General features: G+C 38.8%; 1 protein-coding gene across 6 annotated transcripts in view; it reads right to left on the reverse strand.

Annotated features, from left to right (window-relative positions):
- Positions 1-425: 425 nt before the first annotated feature.
- Positions 426-22,013, reverse strand: part of MAPKAP1 (MAPK associated protein 1) — a 142,580-nt gene continuing 120,992 nt past the window's right edge. For 4 of the 6 annotated variants that reach the window (XM_043498597.1, XM_043498598.1, XM_038374707.2 and 1 more), the window contains 3 exons: positions 16,948-17,085; positions 4,665-4,762; positions 426-1,035 (listed from right to left, as the gene is read on the reverse strand). In XM_043498597.1, coding sequence (XP_043354532.1) covers positions 910-1,035; positions 4,665-4,762; positions 16,948-17,085 — 362 coding nt within the window. In that variant the 3' untranslated portion in view covers positions 426-909. Of the gene's footprint in view, positions 1,036-4,662; positions 4,763-4,865; positions 4,985-16,947; positions 17,086-22,013 lie in introns of those variants that run through there. The other 2 variants (XR_006275981.1, XR_006275983.1) reach the window with 2 other exon arrangements.

The raw sequence follows: 22,013 nt of genomic DNA on the forward strand, positions 1-22,013 counted from the left end.
TACTAATGTTAATACAAAAGAAAAAGCAAAGTTATTTCTCAATCCTCAGGTGAAAACTCTTAGCGAGACAGACCAGAAATCCAGCCCAACGAGCAGGAATTTCTCTGCTGATTCAGCAACTCATAATTCCTGGAGACCCCATCTCCAAGAAGAAAGATTCCTGGCCTTCCATTCCAGAAAAGCTGCCATGGTTTTCAAAATACAAAGTTTACTGGAGGTAAATAATTTCCAACAAGATGCCTTCAAAGTCGAAAAATGCAGCTGCTAAACATGCTTGAAAAAAAACCAGACTTGGCTGTATAAACATTTCTTCAAGAATCCACTGTGTGCAGTGACTACGCCACTGTCCCTGGATGCAAACAAGAGACATAATAGGCTGTAGCTTAACTCTACCCCTCAAAAGAACTGTGCTTGAGATAAACCTTGAGAAAGATTACACCTTTATTAACAGTAAAAATGGATACATTTCATTTTTAGAAATTTGATCATGTCACAAGCAGTACCTGTGTGCGCGCGCGCGTGTGTGTATATATAACAGATGTATAGAATTTATCTTTATCGGGCTGTGAAATAATTTGTAACCACATCTTTCCTTGTGATTGTACATAATATAGTTCTTAAACGATGCCAGCCTACATCCGCCTCACTTCTAATCAAAGGAATCGTAAGTGTCACAGTCCCTCCTTCCGGCTGATATGGCTCTTTGTTTTTGTCATAAGGGAGACTTCCCATAACCAAAGTGGGGTCATCTGTTCATCATGAGAAACTGTGTATTACTGATTCTCTTCCTTGGCTGCTCCTGGCTGTTGGCAGCAAGATCTCTGTAGTTCTGGCTCCCACCTGTCTCAGGCTGTTGGGAGCTTCTCCTTCTTCGAATTGTGCGGACAGTTTTTTGCTCTAGGCTAGACATTACTGCTGTCCTGATTTCTTCTCCTTCTGGAAGCTAAAGCTTGTTCTCCTGCTCAGTTTTCTTTGTTTCTGAGCAAAATAATCTGCTCTGGCTGTACTTGCTCGGGATTCTAGAATATAGTTAACCTGGAAAACACATAAAATTTAGTTTCAGTCACATTCAGGTGGAATGGCCTGAGAACACACAAACTTTCACATCACTGAACAATGATTCACTTAAACTCATCCCCAGAGTGAAGCCAATGAAAAGAACAAGGTAGGAATGGCACAGAACATTCAAACCCCACAGACAAGAAAGTACTCTTCTAATTTTGGGCTTGCTGATACAGGAATGGCTGTGTAATGTTACTGCTTGTAGCCTTCCACTATCCCTGGACTACAGGAGATACAATAAAAGTGCACAGCCTCTCAGAACTTGATCCCTGTTGTTCTGCCACTTGCTAGCCAAATTGCCAGATGAATGCAATAAGTTATGAAGACTCACAGTGCTGGTCTAATACATTACTAGGCTTCAATAAAAGGTTTTATCAGCTTTAATACAAAACAGTCTCTCTTTATGATGTTTGCATACTCAGCTAATCTCATACTTTCCGTGTATTTTGGCACATATTACTTGATGAAAGCATTTTTAAATGATATTTAACAAGCCTACTATTCACTAAATTTATTATCTCCAGTGCTTTCTGATAATCACATAGATAATTTTAATGGAAGGTTAATGCAAGAATCAAAAGATAAAAATGCCCTTTGGTCTGCCATTAGCTGGTTAATACGCTGTGGCTTAAAACTTGCACAATTTTATGCACTGTAGAGTGTTTCACTTTCATTGCATATTACAGCTTAAGGCATAAAAATATAGCGAATTTTCATGGTCAATAAAGCCTCAGTCTTTGTCACTTGATCATGTAAAGAATCTAATTTGAAACATCTGATTTCTCTGCATCTTCTAATGCTTGCAGAATGAGAAAGAAATAAAGGCTTAACTTGAAAACTTGTTTATGAAACAGAAAAATGCTCTATATAAACAAGTTACAACATCTGATGAATGCATCCGATGAAGTGAGCTGTAGCTCACGAAAGCTTATGCTCTAATAAATTTGTTAGTCTCTAACGTGCCACAAGTACTCCTTTTCTTTTTGCGAATACAGACTAACACGGCTGCTACTCTGAAACATAGGTACAGAAAGGTAATATATTATTGAGTTCAATAAGATCTGTGTACTGAATTTTCATTTTACCCATATCAAGTCTGTCCTTTTAGTCTTTCAAAAATATATTGAACACTCCTGGATATAGCAAGATTTCTGGAGTGGAATCTTTTAATTTAAGAAAAGTATAGTGATAAAAGTTCCAATGAAAAAGTTCACAATTTTAGTGCAAAAATAGTTAAACCCATATTTTAGGGTAATGCTTTATCACACGTCAGTTATTTTAGCACTTCCATAACCTTTACACAGAAAATACTATTAAGCATAGGGAATAGCATATAAAAGTTATCACTTAACATTTTAAATTGCTACAGAAATAATAGACTGCAGAAAATTAAGTTTAATCTTCCAACAGTATATGATGGTTTGTTTCAGAAAGTAAATCAACCTGAGCATATAACAACAAGTCATTATAAAAGCAAATCGTTATGATAAAATATTATTAAAACATAAAATAGTAGGGTGGAAAAATTTCTTTTCTTTGTATTGAGACATGCATTTGGGAAAACATTTGTTAAATGAGCAACGAGAGAAGTTTGTCCTGCCAGAATTACAATTCTCTGCTTGATCCCGTGTTGAAGTCATAATCTTGGAATCAATCAATCTGTGACCATGAAAATTATTTTGATGTCAAATCGAGGTTTATAATTCTACTAGAGTCCTCATGAAATCTTTGAATAATATTAACACTGGCTATTAAGAAAAGCCTGAAGTGCAGTGGAAGTTTTGTTTAAATATTCCCCATCTCTACTTAGAGGAAGTTCCTTTTGTTAACTACACTGAGAAATTGCAGGAAGCTATTTGAAAGTAATTGTTAAATAACTTCATTTGTTAGTCTCTAAGGTGCCACAAGTACTCCTTTATACAGACTAACACGGCTGCTTCACTGTTTCCAGTAATGCTAGGGTTCCCCCCCTTCCTCATCTGGTGTACGTATACACCAGGCAGTTCAGAGAGCGCTATCATCAAGCACTCCCTCCAGCTTTGTATTAAACTAAGCCACTACTGCTGTGAAGTTGATTCCTATTGCTCAGTTATTTAATTGCAGGTATAACTTGAAGTTTTTCTCTGTTGGATAAACTGCTCGCTGTGTGAGCTCAGGCACCTCACCTGTAAAATGGAGATAATAATAAACTATTTAGCAACCTCGCTGCAGGGCAGGGAAGCTAAACTCCACGTTCATAAAATGCTTGTAGATTCTTGTATCAGAGAGGTAGCTGTGTTAGTCTGTATCCACAAAAACAACTAGGAGTTCGGTGGCACCTTAAAGACTAACAGATTTATTTGGGCATAAGCTTTAGTGGGTAAAAACCCCACTTCTTTAGTCCTAATCAACTCTGCTTATGTGCTTGAAGTGAGAGCTTACTGGCAAATCCTGTAATCTTCATGCATGGACTAGGTTCCCAGTCACCCATCCACTTGGAGGGCACTTTTCATCGGAACACAAATGGTGGCCCTAGCAACAAATCATAGGGACCGAGCTGCAGTCCTGCTGTGTCTGGTTTGTGCTGTTCTGGGTGCAGAGCCACCAGAAATCTGGAGGAGGCAGTGCCCTGCGAATTCTCTCTGCACAGGGGGATCCTCCCGTGACCTAAAGCCACAGTACTAGTTCCTACTCTACCCCCATCCCCACAGCTCCCAACATTCAGAGAAGAAAAGGAGTCTGACCAGGATATCTCCATGCCCTGGGACCCTCAGCACCCATAACTGTCTCTTGGCTAGCCAGGCAGCTTTAGAGCTGGGACAACTTGCGCCCTGGCTAGCCCCAGTGTGGGGGAACATAAGGTCACTTAAAACCACCTTTGCCTCCCCCCACCGGACTTGCACTGAGCAGACCTTGGCCAGTCAGGAATATCTGCCCCAAAAGAAGGGAATATTGCAAGGGCCTGGTAGTATTTTTTTTTAAATTAGTTATTGGGCACAAGGCCACATCCCGCATGGCTTGGATTTAAAACTGGCTAACATGGGAAACAAAGTTCTAGTGGGGAATTACTGAAGACTGGTTATACTGCTACCAGCACTAACCTATCTTCTAATGATTCTGAGGAGGATATGGGAAGCAAATAGTTAAAGTTTAGCAGTCATACTGTATGTCCTGGTTAGTAAAATCCATAGATGACAGAGAAACTCCAGAAGGATTTAAAACACAGGGTACATGCATCTGGGCCTGGCCGGTTTCTTAAGGGTTAATTTGTATCTTAAATATTTAAATATACACCACAAATCTAAAGGTAAACTATCTAAGAAAGTAAAAATTTGGTAGGTTCCAATTCCAAAGAGAATTGACATCTTTCAGGCTATGAGCTACATCAGTGCTTATAGCAAAATATATTGTATACACTCTTAGCCTGCTGTCGGTTGTCTGAAAAATGGATCCAATATACGAAGTCCAGAAAATTCAGTGGTAACCAAATAAAAGCCTCTCAGCATGGCTTATGCTTTGCATTATCCACATGCACTGAGAACCTTCTGAATATTTTCAATTTTCATGTCTAATGAACAATAAAACACCTAGAATTCTGAATTATATTACATTTTAATACCCACCTTCAGGACAATTTCATTGATGGTAGCAGCATCTGATTCAAAGTAGAGGTGTTTGTAGTCATGATTGCTTAGATATGTAAGTTTAAATATTGCATGACCTGGAAAGATAAAAAAAAAATAGTGTTCACAATACTTCGCTAAAGTTTTATCAAAGCTCGTGTGCTCGACAGAAGAAAACCACAGATGGTGATCTTAGCATACCATCCGCACAGCAGAAGGAAGTAATGAAATGCTGACAGGCTTCTCATGTCATTTCAATTTAAGGAAAGTGGTGGCTTACAGGAGCAGCTGAACTCTTTTCAATAAAGTTCATTTTCCCACTGTAGGAAATGCAAAAATCTATCAAATGGCTAGTTAGGTCCCATTCAGCCCTAGACTATATTTCAGTTAAATTACCACATTAGAATTACTTTATGAAACTACCCACTGTATAATCATCACATGTAGAAGATAAGTGTTATATTTAAGATAAAAGGCCAATTAACCCCAGAATTATCACTGTAAAAATAAAAAAAACAGTACTGTAATTTTAAAGAAAAAAATTCTGTAGCAATGATATTGCAAAACAGACCTTCCCAGTTAGAAACCTCAGCTCTTTATTCTAGGATAGTTGAAATCAAAATTTAGTCATACTTCTTACTAATGTACCATCTGACTGACAGGCCTAACCCCCTGCTCAGCCAAAGAAAAGAGTTTTACATATTAAATTGGCAACATTTTGGTGGCAGGTAGGCAAATCTCTGTGGCTGGCCTAGTGGAATGGCATGGAAGCTGGTGACCTTTAAATTAATGTGAACAGGGCAGACGTCCTAATGGCAGAACTCACAGAATGGCAAAATGTCCTTTACCATATGAAAATGAATGGTTTCAAAATTAAAACTCAATGCATTTTGTATGTAAGCTTTTTCATCAGTTTTCATTTAATTTATTCAGTTCAAAGGTCAAAGTTACTAATCCATAAAGTAACAGCCACATTACTGTAAATTCACCTCTTTCCTGGAGGAAGCCTTATTTGCAATCTTATTTACATTATCTAATTCTTCAGATCTTCAAAAATCAACTGATATATACTAGGAAACCATGGCCAACAAATTTGAGACCTTGGTATTTTATCATGGCATGTTAATTAAGCACAATTATGATGCACTAATCAGGAATATAAATTCTCTATTGAAAAATTGGCTAATAATTAAAAAAAACTTTAAATCATTTGACAAATGAAGCTTTGGTGGTATTAAAAACGCTGGAAGTCTCAGCTACAGGCTAATCGGTATGTTCATTCATTCATGGCTGGCTACTGCTAAGGACTGAATTCAGCATCTTTTAACATTCTACGAGTGCAACTACACACACACTATTCATGGAGACAGGATACAACTTTGTAAATTATCAGTGTTGATGGCTTTTTATGGTTCAAGGTGGTGTTACACACTGGAATTTTAAAATATGACAGAAGCTACAGGCCAAGAATCCAAAGGGATCTATTCATTGCTGGTAATGGGCTAGTCTTCTTCACAGTTCCTGAGAATGCACATACCAAAACTGGTCCTACCTGGAACTGTCACTTCACAAGCCCACCTGGAACGTCTCATTCTAGGTTTGCTTCTCCTCCTATCCCAATGATACATTCTCCCAGGTAGTGGGCTATGATCATGTAGACAGACTATTCTGGGGTGTTCAAAGCACCTTTGAATAGTTCTCAAATACAAACACAAATGATTGCTCAACCCCATTTTGTAGTGGGAGAGGAAACTCGGTCAGTGGATAGGGTGATGGACTGGCAATCAGGGGACATGGGCTCTATTGCCAGATCTGCCACTGACCTGCTGTGTGACCAGGGGACTGTCTTGTACTCTAGCGGGGCTCCTATCTTGGTTGGGACCTCCAGGCACCAAATATTACTAACAACAATAAGTAGTTGCCATGTATCAAAACTTGTATTAATTCTTCCCCTGCTCACTTGGCCTGTCACACAGACTGCTTAAAAGCTAAATCCGCCACGTTCCTATAGTCACAGATGGGTCTGAACACAGGGCAAGTGGGGCAGTTCTGCTGTGCAGAGAGCAGGGGACTGCCGCAGGAAGCCCTCCTGGGGGAAATTCAGGAAGTTGCGGATGGAGCAATGGTGTCGCCAGTGGATCGAGAGTATGGAACTCCCTGCAGAGGAGCCTGCATTTGGAACGATGGATCGGGAGTGGGGGTGAGCTTTACCCTATCTCCAGCTCAAATGACCTGAACTCCTTCCTCCCATGTAAGGGCTTTTCCTCCTGTTTTCCTCTCAAAACACATGTGAATATGCACAATGGGCTCAGATGCAAGTTGCAAACACAACATCTCTTCTCACTCTCTTGCTAACACACCCATCTCTTCAGCATTAAATTGCTACTTCAACTCTGTAATGCAGAGGCACAAACTACATATTATATAAAGAATTAAAAGAATCACTAGGAACGTGTTTTTCTCAATCCCTGCAGTCCTACAATATATTAACAAGAGTAGATAATAAGCAATAATACTATACAGCAGAATATTAATAAAAAAGAATTAGTGAGACAATAGGCTTGCTTGAAATATGGAAAACAGGCCAGCATCACAGGGAAACCTTCCCCATCACCCTCACCTCTTGTTTAAACCCATGATTTATTCCTTTTTTTCAGCTGCAGTATTTATACAGCTGACAGAAGCGGAACATAGAACTTTATTTCAAGCACTTACTTTTGGATTTTAAAGAGTCAGCCTTTTCAATTACAATTACAGAGCAATACATGTCAATAACACTTTTATTGCGCTGTGTAACAGGAGGCAGAGTTCAATCCATCACCACAGAGACGTCTGGCTGCCCCCAAGACCTCCTGGAGGAGCACAAGGAGGAGAGATCTAGCTTTTATGACCATCACCACCTTGTTTTTACTAGCAGCACTAAGTAATATTTTAAAAAGAGGCATGTTAGCTAAGATGGAAACAAGTAATTGGTTACCCTGAGAACAAAGAGTTTGTTGTGGTGTGAAGGTCTCTTGAAAACACCATAAAACGAACTGAGCTTCTCCATGAAATAGAAAAAATTAATAAGAAAGCCCAGCACAAAATGCGATGGGCTGCACAAACACAAACCAGAATTACATGGTGGAGATAGCAACCTAACCATACGACAGCTTGTTCCATGAGGCCTGTTCCCCTAGAGCAGCTGGCTGGAGCATTTGCAGGTGCAGCACATTTCGTTCATGCTCCATCAGTTAGGGCTGCAGCCCGATTTCCTGCTTCAGAAAGCATGCGCCAATTGAGACATCGGTAATTTCAGAAAGAGTGAAACAAAATGGACTCATGCCCCTAAAAGAACCCCAGCAATTTGGGACTATATATGGTTAATAAAATGGCAACTCTAGTTACCTCCAAAACACCCAATGGCTAGTTTGTGGAAAGTATTTGTATAATCAGCAATATAGGTAATGCCATGGGTTTATATTTTCTGATAGGTGATTTAGAGAACAACAGCCCCCCAAAACATTCCTTTAGAAAGTCACATTACAGTATTATGCTTATGTGCTTCCATGTCCACACTATAATGTTCGCTATATGAAATATTAGTTCACTGAAACAATCAACTGGCACTTTGTTTTGTTACTATTCTGGCTAGATGGAATTTATAAATTGTGAGGGATGGATTGATTTCCATTTCCAAGAGTACTTAAATATGTGATCTACAGTTCTAAACCCCTCCTAATGTCACGTTGGGTAATTCAGAGATCAATACAAATTTCAGTATTTTTACATTTCTATATAAAGAACATCTGAAGACAGATGAGCTCTACGTACCCTGTAGAATTCAGATAGCATGGCCTCCTATGAACAGCTTGGTTACAGTCAATTCTTTTAAATAAGCCTTGGCTGCCCTCAATGAAATGAATACGTTCTGCTCCAGCCCCATGTCTCTAGCATTTCCCGTCCCTTCCCTTCTCCTGAGATCCCAGAGAAATGAATGAAATGTTAAACACTAAAGAGCCATAGCATTCACGTCTGGACATCCAAATCCCTCAGAACGGAGAGATGTTCAGAGCTTGGTTTGGCCCAACAGGAGTCAGCTGTGTTACCACCACATTTTCATTGTATCCCCTCATGTTTGATGAGGAAAATATACTAGACTCAAACAAATGGCTATTTACATATGTTCTCTTTAAAGAACATTCTATTATGATCCTGTTCACATTCTAGAGCTGAGACATGCTGTCAAATTTCAGTTCCGGGAATGACTGTGCAGTGCCATGAAATTCTGAAGAATTTCAGTTTTTACAGTAGTTGGGAAATTTTTCCTAGAATTTCTTGAAAATACAAGTTGTGCTTGGAAAAACATATAAAAGCTTTGTAAAATACATCTTGCTTCCATTCACATAAGAGAAAGAAGCTTTTCACTTTGACAGAAAAAGACATTAAGCCCTTTTCTGAGGAACAATTTTTCACCAGTTCTACTCTGAGCAGAAATGTTTTTTTCCCCAGAGCTCAGATGTTACCAACAACTGCCAATTTTACTCTTTTTAAAATTATGCACTATCTGAGCTGCATAAATTCTCCACCAGTTAGGTGAAAAACAACATAATATTCATGAATTTTAGGAAACAGAAACAAACCTAAGAAATTACGATAAATTTTCATTATACCTTGATGAGTGCTTGATGAATGCATCCAATGAAGTGAGCTGTAGCTCACGAAAGCTTATGTTCAAATAAATTTGTTAGTCTCTAAGGTGCCACAAGTCCTCCTTTTCTTTTTGCGAATACAGACTAACACAGCTGCTACTCTGAAATTTCTCATTACAGGGACAGAAGGCAGGAAAAAATTAAAAGTTATTAGTGAAATAAAATAGTCAAAGAAAAAATATTTATGATCTAATTTGACATTATCAAAGTTTTTCATTCTTTCAAAAGTTAATAATATAACTGGACCAAACCCTGCATTCTCTTTTTCTCAAAACAAACTTAGAAGGGACCATAAAGTGTTAAATATAAACCAGTAAACATGCCTGGAATTAAAGCAGAGAGAGTGAGAGAGAGAGAGTATTTAAAACACTTCAAGTGTAATAATGATATGACCTATCTTCCCCAGCAATCTTCATATTTAAGCTAATATCTTTAGAGCACGAACTGTGTTTCTGTTATATCCATGTATAATGCCAGTCCAATGGTGCCTTCATCCCTGACAGGGCCTCTAGGAGCTACTACATGCCAATACTATAGTATTACAATAATATATAATAATCTGGACAGCTCTTCAGTTTATTTAACTGGATGTAGTCACCCACCCTGGAAAGGTGCATCTGTTAGAAGGAGAGTCATATTTCAGAAGCAATGACTACAACAGAAATTACGGGTTAAATCTTGGCCCCACTGGAGTCAATGGCAAAACTTCCACCGTTCACTGCAGTGGGCCATTAGGTCACCTGACATGCCTGCTGTAAAGAACACCTCTTGACAAGGAGTTGCGTAAGTGAGGACAACTGAGTATAATATGATGCCCACTAATACAAAGTTTAAATAGGCAGCTGTACTTTTTCTGGTTTATTCAGTTCTTTTGGGGACTTGCGTATTCTGAGAACACTTTCTCCATAACTCAGGCCCTTTACATTCCATTACAGTCTGTTTACGGAAACATTATTATAGTGAAAGCCACCTTTCCAGGATCAGTGAAAGCAGAGCTTCAATTAAGCATGTGCTGCATGTGACCATTTTAAAGTCATATTGTGTTATTTACACATGAGGAATTTTTTCAGTTTTTATCTTTCAGAAATTACATCAAAGGCAAAAATCTAATAAAGGTTTTTGTATGAACTATGAAAAGTGAGGTAGAACCCAGAATTGCCCAAAACCTCTTCCCCAGCAACCTTGTTTTGGAAAGAGATGATAAATAAATCAAAATGCACTAAGCAGTGCTTCCACATGGCAATCGCCTCCTTCATTGCGTCTGCACCTCATCAATCACGCTATTGTCTGCTTGAAAGGCGAGCCTTGTAAATGTCATATCCACTCAAGCCCAAGGAGAAGCGAATCAAAATGCAGCAAGGAGTTTTAATTGGATAGTGTAATTAAACTAAAAAACCCCAGCAGACTAGCTTTGACAGGATAGATGAAGACCCCTTTTAATAGGGCTACGAAACATATTTGTTAAAAGGATGAGGCAATGCACGTCCTGATTGGGCTCCAGAGTACTTTTATGAGAAGGCTATTCAATAACGGATGTATTTAATGAGTTAAAGCTAAGCTCTATTTTGTACTCAGGCAGGACTATCTTACCATACACTAATAAATCACAGGGCTGAATTTATTAATAAAAAGAGTTACCCTTAAATTAGCAATCCACAGCTATAATATTATAACTATGTAACTATAACCTGAAATAGATCACACATCACAAACTGGAAAAGGAGTACTTGTGGCACCTTAGAGACTAACAAATTTATTTGAGCATAAGCTTTCGTGAGCTACAGCTCACTTCATCACGAAAAATTAAGCTCAAATAAATTTGTTAATCTCTAAGGTGCCACAAGTACTCCTTTTCTTTTTTGCGAATACAGACTAACACGGCTGCTACTCTGAAACATCACAAACTGCTCACCGCAAACCGAGTCTCCATTCTTTGCTATAGTAAATAGCTGTCCAATCATTAATTCGTAGGCTTGGACAAAATCCTATTATTTGCCTTGCAACCAACCACTTTCTCTGGTGGATCATGCTTTACACAATTAATGCCAACCCTACATGGGATGACCTTCTGGCATTTCCAGTGGTACAATAAAAGCAGCATCAGCCTCTGACCTATAGTATGCCACATATGGAGTGCAGTTGGTCTGTACGTTAGAATAGCTCTGATTTTTATCCAGGTCCCCATCTAGCCTCCAATGATTTGAACCCACAGTGTCCTGCAGACACAATTACAACTACAAAATCACATGCGTACTTATTCACACCTGCACTTACACCCATTCAGATCTCTACCTAGCTATTTGATGGGTGCAAACAATTGTGTCCAGGTTGAATTACAATTGTTGTTATTTCTTACAGTTATAGTCTTCTCAAGACTTATTTTTTGCAAACTTCCTCTCAGCTGAGCCTACCTCTGGCTCATCTGATCAAGAAGCTATTGCCTTGGACCATGTATTGTGGGTGCCGTGTTATCTCTGGAAATGACCATAGCTCTGGTAACGGGCAAATAAGCAATATTGTATTCACAGCAACGTCATTCACAAAACAGCTCCAGTAATTACTCTCACTGCACTGAAGGGATCCAGGGCCCAGTGTGCTAGATATTAGATAAACTCGCTGACAAGGTGCTGGGTGCAGATCTGAGCACAGGATGTTCATGGCAAGAATGCACTGGCTAAAAGAAATCATTCAAACATTCCATTCCATTTAAACAAAAGTGAGAAACTGTTTAGAACTCTGTGTTCTAAAAGAACTGACTGTGTGCTGTTACACTTGTTTAAACAAAACATTCTATATGCTTTGTATTAAGGTTTTTAGTTGGTCTTCTTACACAGTTCTTTCATAATCCAACAATAAAATCATTAATTTAATATTATGCAATGTGTAAAATCTGGAAGAACATGATACCTAATTAAAACATCAAATACATTTAGCTTTAAATGAAAACTATATAAAAGCATTTCAGGCATCAATTTGGCTATCACTTACAGCCAGTATGAATTCTGCTGGAAAAGCTATTTTCGTGCAGATGTGGAATTCAATGGGAAAGACTGACTCGTGTAGCAACATCAATCAAAATGTCGGCTCTGTTGGCAGCTATCCACAGTAAGGCAGGTTCAAAGGTCACAGGATAAAGAAAAAGCCAAGCTCTGGTTCAGCTCTAATATCTTCTTGCTAGAAGTCTTGCAAAGGTACCTACCCCCTTCTGTATCAGGCTGCTTTCATTAATCTTCTTGCCATCTTCTTTAACTAGTCATGCAGAACCGCTCGATAGCAAGACACAGAATGGGGAGGCCGTATGTCTATTACCGGGTTAACATTCTGTTAAGCCCCAGTGCAACAATGGAATAGGAATTTAAAGAAAATCTTAAACTGCAGGGTGCAATGCAGGCAATTAAATTACAACTTGAAATTACCGATATATTTGTGACCTACAGAACAGAATGCTTGTGTTTAATCTACCTGAGTATTAAGGCTACTTGATCTAACAACAGCAATCCTTTCAGTTTAATAAATAATAGGTTGATAAAGAATCATTATTCAGTAGTTTGAATTTAATTAGCAAATAAAACAGATTTCTGCAGATCTTGGCAAGTATTTAGGAATGGAAAAAAGATTCATTCAATTTGGAGACCACAATTTTACCAGACTAATTTATCCTCAATTCTACCAAAAGGTCTTTCTTGGAACTACTAATCCCCTCAAAGCTTCGGTACTTGATCAATGTTTTCTTTCTGCAGATTTTGTGGTAACCTGGTAACCCTAAACCTTTACAGGACAGCAACTGCATGCATTGATCACAGCCCACACATTGTAGTGCACTTTTTAAAAATAGGCAAGGGTCTGTGGCACTGAAGTTTTACCTGTGTTCAAATGATGTAAGACAATAACATAATCAGATTTCCTTTAAATTACACTATTTCCAGGGGATATAATTGTATTAAACCTATTATGTTGCTTCCTTAAGACTTTATATTATGTACACTTAATTGAGATACAGAGCTCTTTTCAGCTATAAAAATGACAGCTACTTTATTAAGGTTTAAATCTTATTTCTTAATGATAGGATGCTTCCTTTCAAGATTCAAAACCTGCAGAATCTTTTGTGATAATCAAACTGAACTTGATTTAAACAAGCACTTTATACAGTGTTTGCAGATTCTAATGGTACTGGGTTTAACTAGTAAGGCCATTGCCTCCTCTCCCTGTTTGAATTCAAGAGGCCTGACCTAATTCAGAAATAAGACACTAACCCTGGCCTAGTACAAGGGCACACAACAATTCTCAGACATACCCAGCACTAACAGCAAACTAGATATTGAAGCTATTTCAAAACAATTATATGCATTTGCACATTGACTTTAGTTAGATGCAGCCCTAAGTTTTGTGAACTTGTGATAAAGTTTCAACTCCTTACCCCAACTCTCAAAATTCATCTGTAAATATTCAAAAACCAGATATCTAAAGTTGCAAAGTTCCATGTCCTTTACCATTCACAGGGGTATGGCTATAAATCTTCACTGCATGAACTTACCTTACAGTTTTCAGAGTAGCAGCCGTGTTAGTCTGTATTCGCAAAAAGAACAGGAGGACTTGTGGCACCTTAGAGACTAACAAATTTATTAGAGCATAAGCTTTTGTGGGCTACAGCCCACTTCATCGGATGCATAGAATGGAACACATAGTAAGAAGATAGATAGATATACATACACACACACACACACACACACACACACACACACACACACACAGAGAGAAGGTGGAAGTTGCCATACAAACTGTAAGAGGCTAATTAATTAAGATGAGCTATTATCAGCAGGAGAAAAAAAAACTTTTGTAGTGATAATCAAGATGGCCCATTTAGACAGCTGACAAGAAGGTGTGAGGATAGTTAACATGAGGAAATAGTGAGACATTTTGAGTTGAAAGGAAAGGAAGCTTTTCTGCCCCCGTCCCCCCCCTTTATACCCCATTGCTATTTAGACATCTTTTCAAAGAATTATTTCTGCAAACTCTAGGGTCTCCATACTCTTCAAGACACAGTAACAGTAGCCATGTTAGTTATCTGCATACTTTTGGGAAATTTTTGCATACATCTTCAGTCACACTGATCACAATGACCAAACTACTTTGACAGTAGCACTGCACATTAACATGAAAAACTTACCATAGTTGGAAGTTTTTGAGAAACCTCTCTTTCTGTTCAGAAATATGACAGGTAAGTCTGGCAGTGCAGTGAACAACTTCATTATAATCCAACTGCTAATGTCTACAGAGAGCAGTCAGTTTAATAAAACATCCAATATGTTTTCACACCATATAACTGTAAGGCACTGTACAACCACTGTTATATGTTGCAGTGTGCTTCTGAAAGACTAGATGGAGCAGCGTTACAAGCGATAAAAACATGGAAACAAAATATATTGCAGAACTCAAAAACCTTATCTTTTCTCAGCCTCTCTTTCAATGTAATAATTCATTCTAGGAAGCCCCAAGAATAATTTTTGATGTAAACTCAGCTACAAACATATATCACTATGCTGATAAAAATCACAGACAAAACTTAGGAAATATAGTGAGTTTCATTCCTTTACTCGGCTAAAATAACTTTTGGTCTTTTAAAATTCAGTAGATACTGATCTGCCACTAAGAGTGCCCCAGAACGTATCATCCTGGGATGTCACACCACAAGTGTCTTGTATTGCCCTAAAATAATGCATTCTGGGACATCTTTACTGGACCTGGTAGAGGTGCAGATTTCAGGAAGAAGAAAAATAATTATTTTCATCCTTTAAAAGTAGATAAAATCTATTTTAATATGGAAATTGTAGGGATTGTCATGTGAAAGAGAGAATCAAAATCTCCAATATTGCAAAGGTGTCTTTGATATCTTCCATCCGCAGCCTTTCCTACCAATGTCCGCCGCTCCAAGCCATCTTCTTGCTGGCTCCTTACTTCTCTGGAGGGAGATGCAGTTTGTTGTAGTTGGGCACAAGTGTCCCTTCCAGCAGCAGCACATGCTACCTCTGCAGTGCTGACAGTCCAATAGACTATCCCCATCATTTCAGTTGTAGACCAAGTGGAGATCTTTTGGATGCAAAATGAGTTCAGGGACATAATGACACCTGCTAGGCTAGTGTGGTACCCAGGCCATGACTTCTCTGACCAAAACCTAGACTTTCAGGACGGGATTTTTAGACACTGCCTGTGTTTGGGAATGTGCACAATTTTGAAACCACAGTTTTTTGCCACTGAAATTGCGGGTGCAGACCTATAAGTGTATTTATGAAGCTGTTTTGACACCTGGCTGCAAGTCAAGCCTTCAAGGATTTTGGCAAGAATTGCACATTTTGTCACACCTGTTGCTGACCGGCCAATCTTGCTGCTAAAGCTCTGCTCTGGAGTACTCTGAAGATAAGGCTAGGGATTTTCAGACTGCCTGGCCACTAAGGAAGCTGTACCTCAGGATCACACTCACACTGAGTACAGTGACAACTTGCTGGAGGGATGAGGGAGAAACAGATTGGCTTGATCAGAGAGAGAGAGAGAAACAGGGGAGGCGAATGAAGTGGCGATTCCAAGCATAATCTTTAATGAAATCAGTGCACCCAAAATCTCATCCCTCCAAAGTAATGTGACAAACTCATTACCCTAGTAAGTGCACGTTACGTTTTCTCTCTCTCACTGCTACTCTAAGGGTCTTTTACTACCATCAAACAAAGCACACATGTCATAACATCTGTAATACATATAACTTCTTTGTCGTTTTGCATCATTATGATTTGGGGTCACTATTAACAACTATCTATATTTCGCCTGTGCACAAACAGCTTGTTGTCCTGTTAGTTCTTTAATTCATAGATAGTATAAATACTACCATGCAGCATTCAACCAAAGCAATCAACCAAAACATTCAGGCCTTAAACTCATAACCTGTGTTTTGCTCAACCCAGACCTCACTTTGCTGTCTGGTGAAACACTGGTTTCCTACTGCATGCTTTCTGGTTACCAAAGAAATCACTTACTGCCCTAGTTCTTAAATATGGCCACTGTTTTGCTGAAACTGAATTCTCTGAGTCGGGTCATGATCTCAACTGTACCGACCTCAGGACTGAAACTATTTTGGGATGTGCTGTGTACATTTGAGATGAAAATCTACCTCCAAGAACATGTGCTCTTTAAATTCATTCAAGCTGCTACCCAAAGGGCTGTTACAATAAAAGTTCAAGTGCAAGTGCAATAATGTTGGGAAATGTATCACAGCCAAGGGGTTAAACCTTGGATCACAGGAAACAGCAATTTCCTGATGGAACACTATTGGTGGATACTGATGCCAGGACAAGAAATACTTAAATGGGGTCAGACCTTCAGTCTACAGTAAGTAGCACTGAAATGTCCTCGTTAAAATGATATCTGTACATAACACCCTCTACTATAATACAACCAAGTCAGATATAAAGAAATTTCATATAATGAATAAAACACACCTATGGAAAGAAAAGGACCTGGTGGCAATATATTCTCTTGGCACCTAGCACATACAGCGAGAGAGACGGAGAGAGCAGAGAACATAAATAAAAAGCACTACTCACTTGGGCTTTTTTCTTCCGCAAGGTCACAGGCGCAGAGGAGTTCAGAATCGATCGAAATGGGTTTCTGCTTAATCCAAAACTTAGTGCTGGCCTTCTGATTAGTAACAGGGTCTATCTCTACCTTGTCTCCAGAGATACCTGAGAATCAGAGGGAATAAAAAGCCACAACAGTGGATTGTGTAAGTGATTTCATATCAACCATTTGACACATTTTATAAATCGTATGTAGGATCAAAGTATATTGTCCTTTTGGGCTTTTCAAAAGAGCAGGAGTGTTTGAAGCCTAAAGCAAAGTAATTATCAAACTGTACACATAACCTGTATGTTGCCCTCCTAGCTTGCTAAAAAAAAGCACTATAGCAAAAAGAGTAGTGTCAGGAAACACATTTCACAAATATGTAAGCACAGCTGTTCTGAGAGCGGCTGCTAAATGGATTATAAGGTTTATAGAAAGAGAGACCTCCTGTGTTGTTGTTTTTTTAAAATCACCACTAATATATATATTTACTATCTCAAAAGACAACATCTATTGGTAGTATTGTATCAACACCTTGTTTGCTATCCGAACAGATTCTTCCAAAGGAGGATGTCCAATCCTGGAGATTGTGTACATTTTTACATTTCTCCTAGCAATTTAGAGCCAACCCTAATAAGGCAGCTTGGAAAGCAAGTAATGGATTCTGTAGCTCCTGGCACAGAATTTGCCTGTTTATGGGCATGGGCTTCCCTAGATGACTGCTAACTACACTACTATGTGTCTAGGTGAACTTGGATACACACATGGAACAGAGAATCCTATAATAGGCAAATCCTGAGAGTGACCATAGAAAATGTTAACTATATTATCACTTCAAATTTTATTTCTGAACTTGTGAAAGAACAGCCCTTTCCTTTGATCCGAGACACCAAAGGAGCAAGGAGAGTTAACACTGTGCTGGAATCTACCCTGTAATTTATGGCAGTCTTTATCATAGTATTATAAAGCAACAGCCTTGCCACGCTGTACTGAAGAGTACAGGAGCTCATTGGTTAGTTTACAATTACAAGCCTCTGTTGACATGACTGAACAAACATCTCAGTATGCCTTTCCTAGGGCGGCCTGTGTGGAGCCTTAAAAGTAATTACATTTTAGGTCATGAGTTATAGGTCAAGGTCACAACGAAATAGGGAAAATGAAGCAAGCGTATAAAAAGTATTTAAAATTATAACGTGTTGCTGCTGCTTCCCTGGGAAACTAGCAGAGATAAACATTTCCCTTCTAAGGCCTTGGGTCAGATACTTTGGAAATGCTATGCCAGGTTTGGCTAGAGTGTAAGGAAAACTTATTTAAACAGGAGATAAAAGAAAAAGATTATACTAGTTAAAACCCCTACCTCTCCCTTCTCAAAAATGAAACCCCAATTGATACTTACAAATCTGTTTAAATTATAAAACCAAAATGCACAGATAGCAAAAGGCAGATGCACAGAGCATGCATGTTGCTACGGTCCTTTGCACACAATGTAAAATAACCTTCGTTTTAACCCTGGTCATTACAATATGGTTTACAGAATGCCAAACAATTCTTACCTTTTGATTCAGCAAATGCATCAATTTGTCCTTAAACATCCCTCACATCACAGATACCATATTTCAGTTAGGCCGTGTCAAGAATTTAATTGATGCTAGAAGTGTTAGACCTAGATAATTTGAGCAGACTGAAGCTACATCAGGAGATCCACTTTTTTAGAAGATTTCACTCTAGAAACATTTTATAACCCAGCTTTATTTTTTATTTCAATGTAATCAATAATTGTCCAAAATCTGAACATTTTCTGCCTCTCAACGAAAATTATATTTGGAGTTGTTGATGAGAGTTTTTATTTTTATGCTTGAAAAAGTCAAGAAAAGTTCTGCAAAATAAATGTATAAATCCTTTATGTGGAAAAAACCCTTTTCTTCCTCCCTTCCTAAAGCAAACAAAATATCATCGCCACTGGAAACAGCTTTTAAAAATTTCATTCTATGGTCCTGCAACTCCACAACTCACACAGTCAGTCAATATTGTTAATGTACCTTGTTAATTTGATAGGATTTGTCAGGTAACTCCACTGGAAAATTATATAAAACTGTTCCAGATGAACAGATGATAGTGACATGAATTAAAGTGATAGAACAATAGTGGAATATAAACCAGAAATGACACCCAAAGTGGCTGTTGATTTATTGCCATACTGAGTTTGGTTCTGGGCTTCCATGTATATTAGTGCTACAAATCTGGGTCCATTTAGCAGAGAGATGCTCATACATACATCACCAGCTCCTGCTCCAAGCCAAGGTCACTCCCCATTGCATCAATCTTTTCAACAGAGGCTACTTCACAACGCATGGATTTTGTAACCATCTCAGATGTAACAGACTTTCCTCCTCTTTCATCTTTCCTTTATCATGTAAAATACACTTTAACTTCTATTATTTTTATCTGCAAATTGTTGGTGTATACTTCATCTATTATTTCTGTATCTCGGCATCATTTGCTTTAGCCTGCACACATCCACAGGAGCACATTCTTTGTCAATGCTATCTTTTTTTGGTGTTACTGTGCTCCAATATGCATGTATTTGAACCCAAAATCCGTAGAGTATTAGCTAGTTCTTAAAGCTTATGCAGTTTCTGCTTTACTGTCTGAATTAGTCACATTCACAATCAAGTTAAATGTATTATTCCTTTCTAATTTTCTTTAATGCAGCTATTTTATCAAAACACATGGTACAGATACAACAACCCAGAACTACTGTTTTGTTCTTGTTGTTTTCTTTGCTAGGGTCTGGAATGGGCCATTTTAATAACATACTTTGCCAGCAATAATTTTTCAAATCAATATGCCTCCTTTAATTTTGATAACATAGTGCACAAATAAATACATCTTTTCCTTACCACATGCTGGAAACTGAGCAGAAATGTTGACAATACGGTACATGTGCATTATAACGTAACACAAGTTAATCATAAAACCCCAGACCCTGTGACTAAAGCCTTCAGCTCTAATAAAAAGTCAGCCACAGAGTGGTCATTGCTTCCCTCTATATTTATATAACTCCTTTTAGCATCAATAAGAATTACACACAGGTGTATACATTCCTGGGCATTCCTCTCAGCTCTCTGGATAAATCCAGAACCAGATTCTCTCACCGGCCTTACAAGGTGCAGTGTTTCTCAGAAAATCAAAGGAAAGAATTCACAGATACTTACAAAATGTAGCTTATAGCAGGGGTTCTCAACCTTTTTCTTTCTGAGGCCCCCCCACAACATGCTATAAACTCCATGGCTCACTTGTGCCACAACAACTGTTTTTCTGTATGTAAAAGCCAGGGCCGGCATTAAGGGTAGTAAACAGGGCAAATGCTCAGAGCCCCAAGCCACAGGGGGCCCCTCCACAAAGCTACATTGCTCAGGCTTTGGCTTCTGTCCCAGGTGGTAGGGCTCAGGGCCCTGGGCTTCAGCCCCATGCAGTCGGGGTTCGACTTTCTGCCCTGGGCTGCCGCGAGTCTAATGCTGGCTCTGCTTGGTGGCCCCCTAAGGGGCCCAGATCCCTAGTTGAGAACTACTGGCTTATAGTATCACCATTAGCAACCCTGCTTTACATAATCAAAACAGCTCCTTTAAAATGTTTATTTCCTTACTAGTGGCTTTGTACAGGCAGTTATAGTTTAAAAAAAAAATTAAAAAAATAGTCTTATTGACAAGTACATTATTACAAATATAAAGCTATGCAATTTTAGACAGGGGCATTACTCCATAGCCAAATTTCATAAACTCTTTGTAGCAGAGCACCTATTACATTATATACGAACACATAGCACCTATTGTGACAGGGTGTATAGACCCCACACTGCCAAGGAAGGTGCCAGATAGGCCTTGGGTGCGTGGCTAGCCCTGCCCCTCTGACCCTGTCAACCAGATATGGTAGGGAGGCAGCCTTTAAAAGGGAGGAAACTACAGTCAGCTGGAGGAAGAGATCACCCAATCAGGAAAGTGCTGAAGTGACTCCTGAAGCCACAGGAGAGACTCCCACGCAGGACATCTCTGCCCCAGTCCTACTTGGAGTGCAGCAATCCCCTAGGGTAGGCCTGACAGAGCAAACCTGATTCAATAGCCCAGCCAGAAACTTGAAAACTGCTACACAGACAGCCCCGGAGTAAGATGGCACTGTTGTCCTTTTTCCTTTTGAGCTGGTTATGGGGAAAAGAAACTATTTTTGAGTGCGCTGGACATTTAACTTTCCTTTTGATCCCCCATCAGAAAAGACTTAAGAAAACCCTGAAGGGTGGGATCTCCCTTGTAAGAAGCAAGTAACTGGGGCCGGCATCTAAGTCACCCAGTGAACATAACTGAGCAAGGCCACAGTCTCCCACCATCTGGGAGGAAAACCTACGGGGACACTTACACTATTATCTAAACCAAACCAAACATCCAACAAAAGGGACATTTGCTATCTTTAGCAAATTTAATGGAACAAATGTAAAATTGTGCTAAGATTTTTTTCATTACTGTTGGGACCCTGTTGCACATAAAAATATCCTTCCCCTTAGAAAGGTTCTACCAGTTTGAGGGAGATTTCCTGTACTTAAAATGGGAGTACTGATGGAATCTGTACGCCTACTCAATCTTGAAAGATGTATTTATGTGTGGCCACTGTACAGTCCAGTGTTTCCTGGCCAGCATGTATATTCCTGCAGTACACAGAGAGTAATCAATACAATCGATAAACTAAGTCATCTAATGACTTCAGGTTCTCAGTACCCTCAGGAAACAGGTTTTTCCAGGAAAACTGTCTCACTTAACTACTGCTAATATGTAATATGACTGATAAATAAAAATGCTACAAAGAAAACTCATTGTAGCTGACCAGCCATAAGCTATTTGGCACTAAATGCCCTAAAATCCATAAATACAAACTACTATATGTATTGGCTCTGACATTTCACATTCAATGGAGCCTATTCTACCACCACACAGCAACAGAATTAACACATTTAACTCCCATTAGTGCTAAACAGCATTGACCATTAATGTTTACTTTTAAA

Source organism: Dermochelys coriacea, chromosome 16 (genome assembly GCF_009764565.3).
Source record: "Dermochelys coriacea isolate rDerCor1 chromosome 16, rDerCor1.pri.v4, whole genome shotgun sequence".
In the NCBI taxonomy this organism is placed as follows: Eukaryota; Metazoa; Chordata; order Testudines; family Dermochelyidae; genus Dermochelys; species Dermochelys coriacea.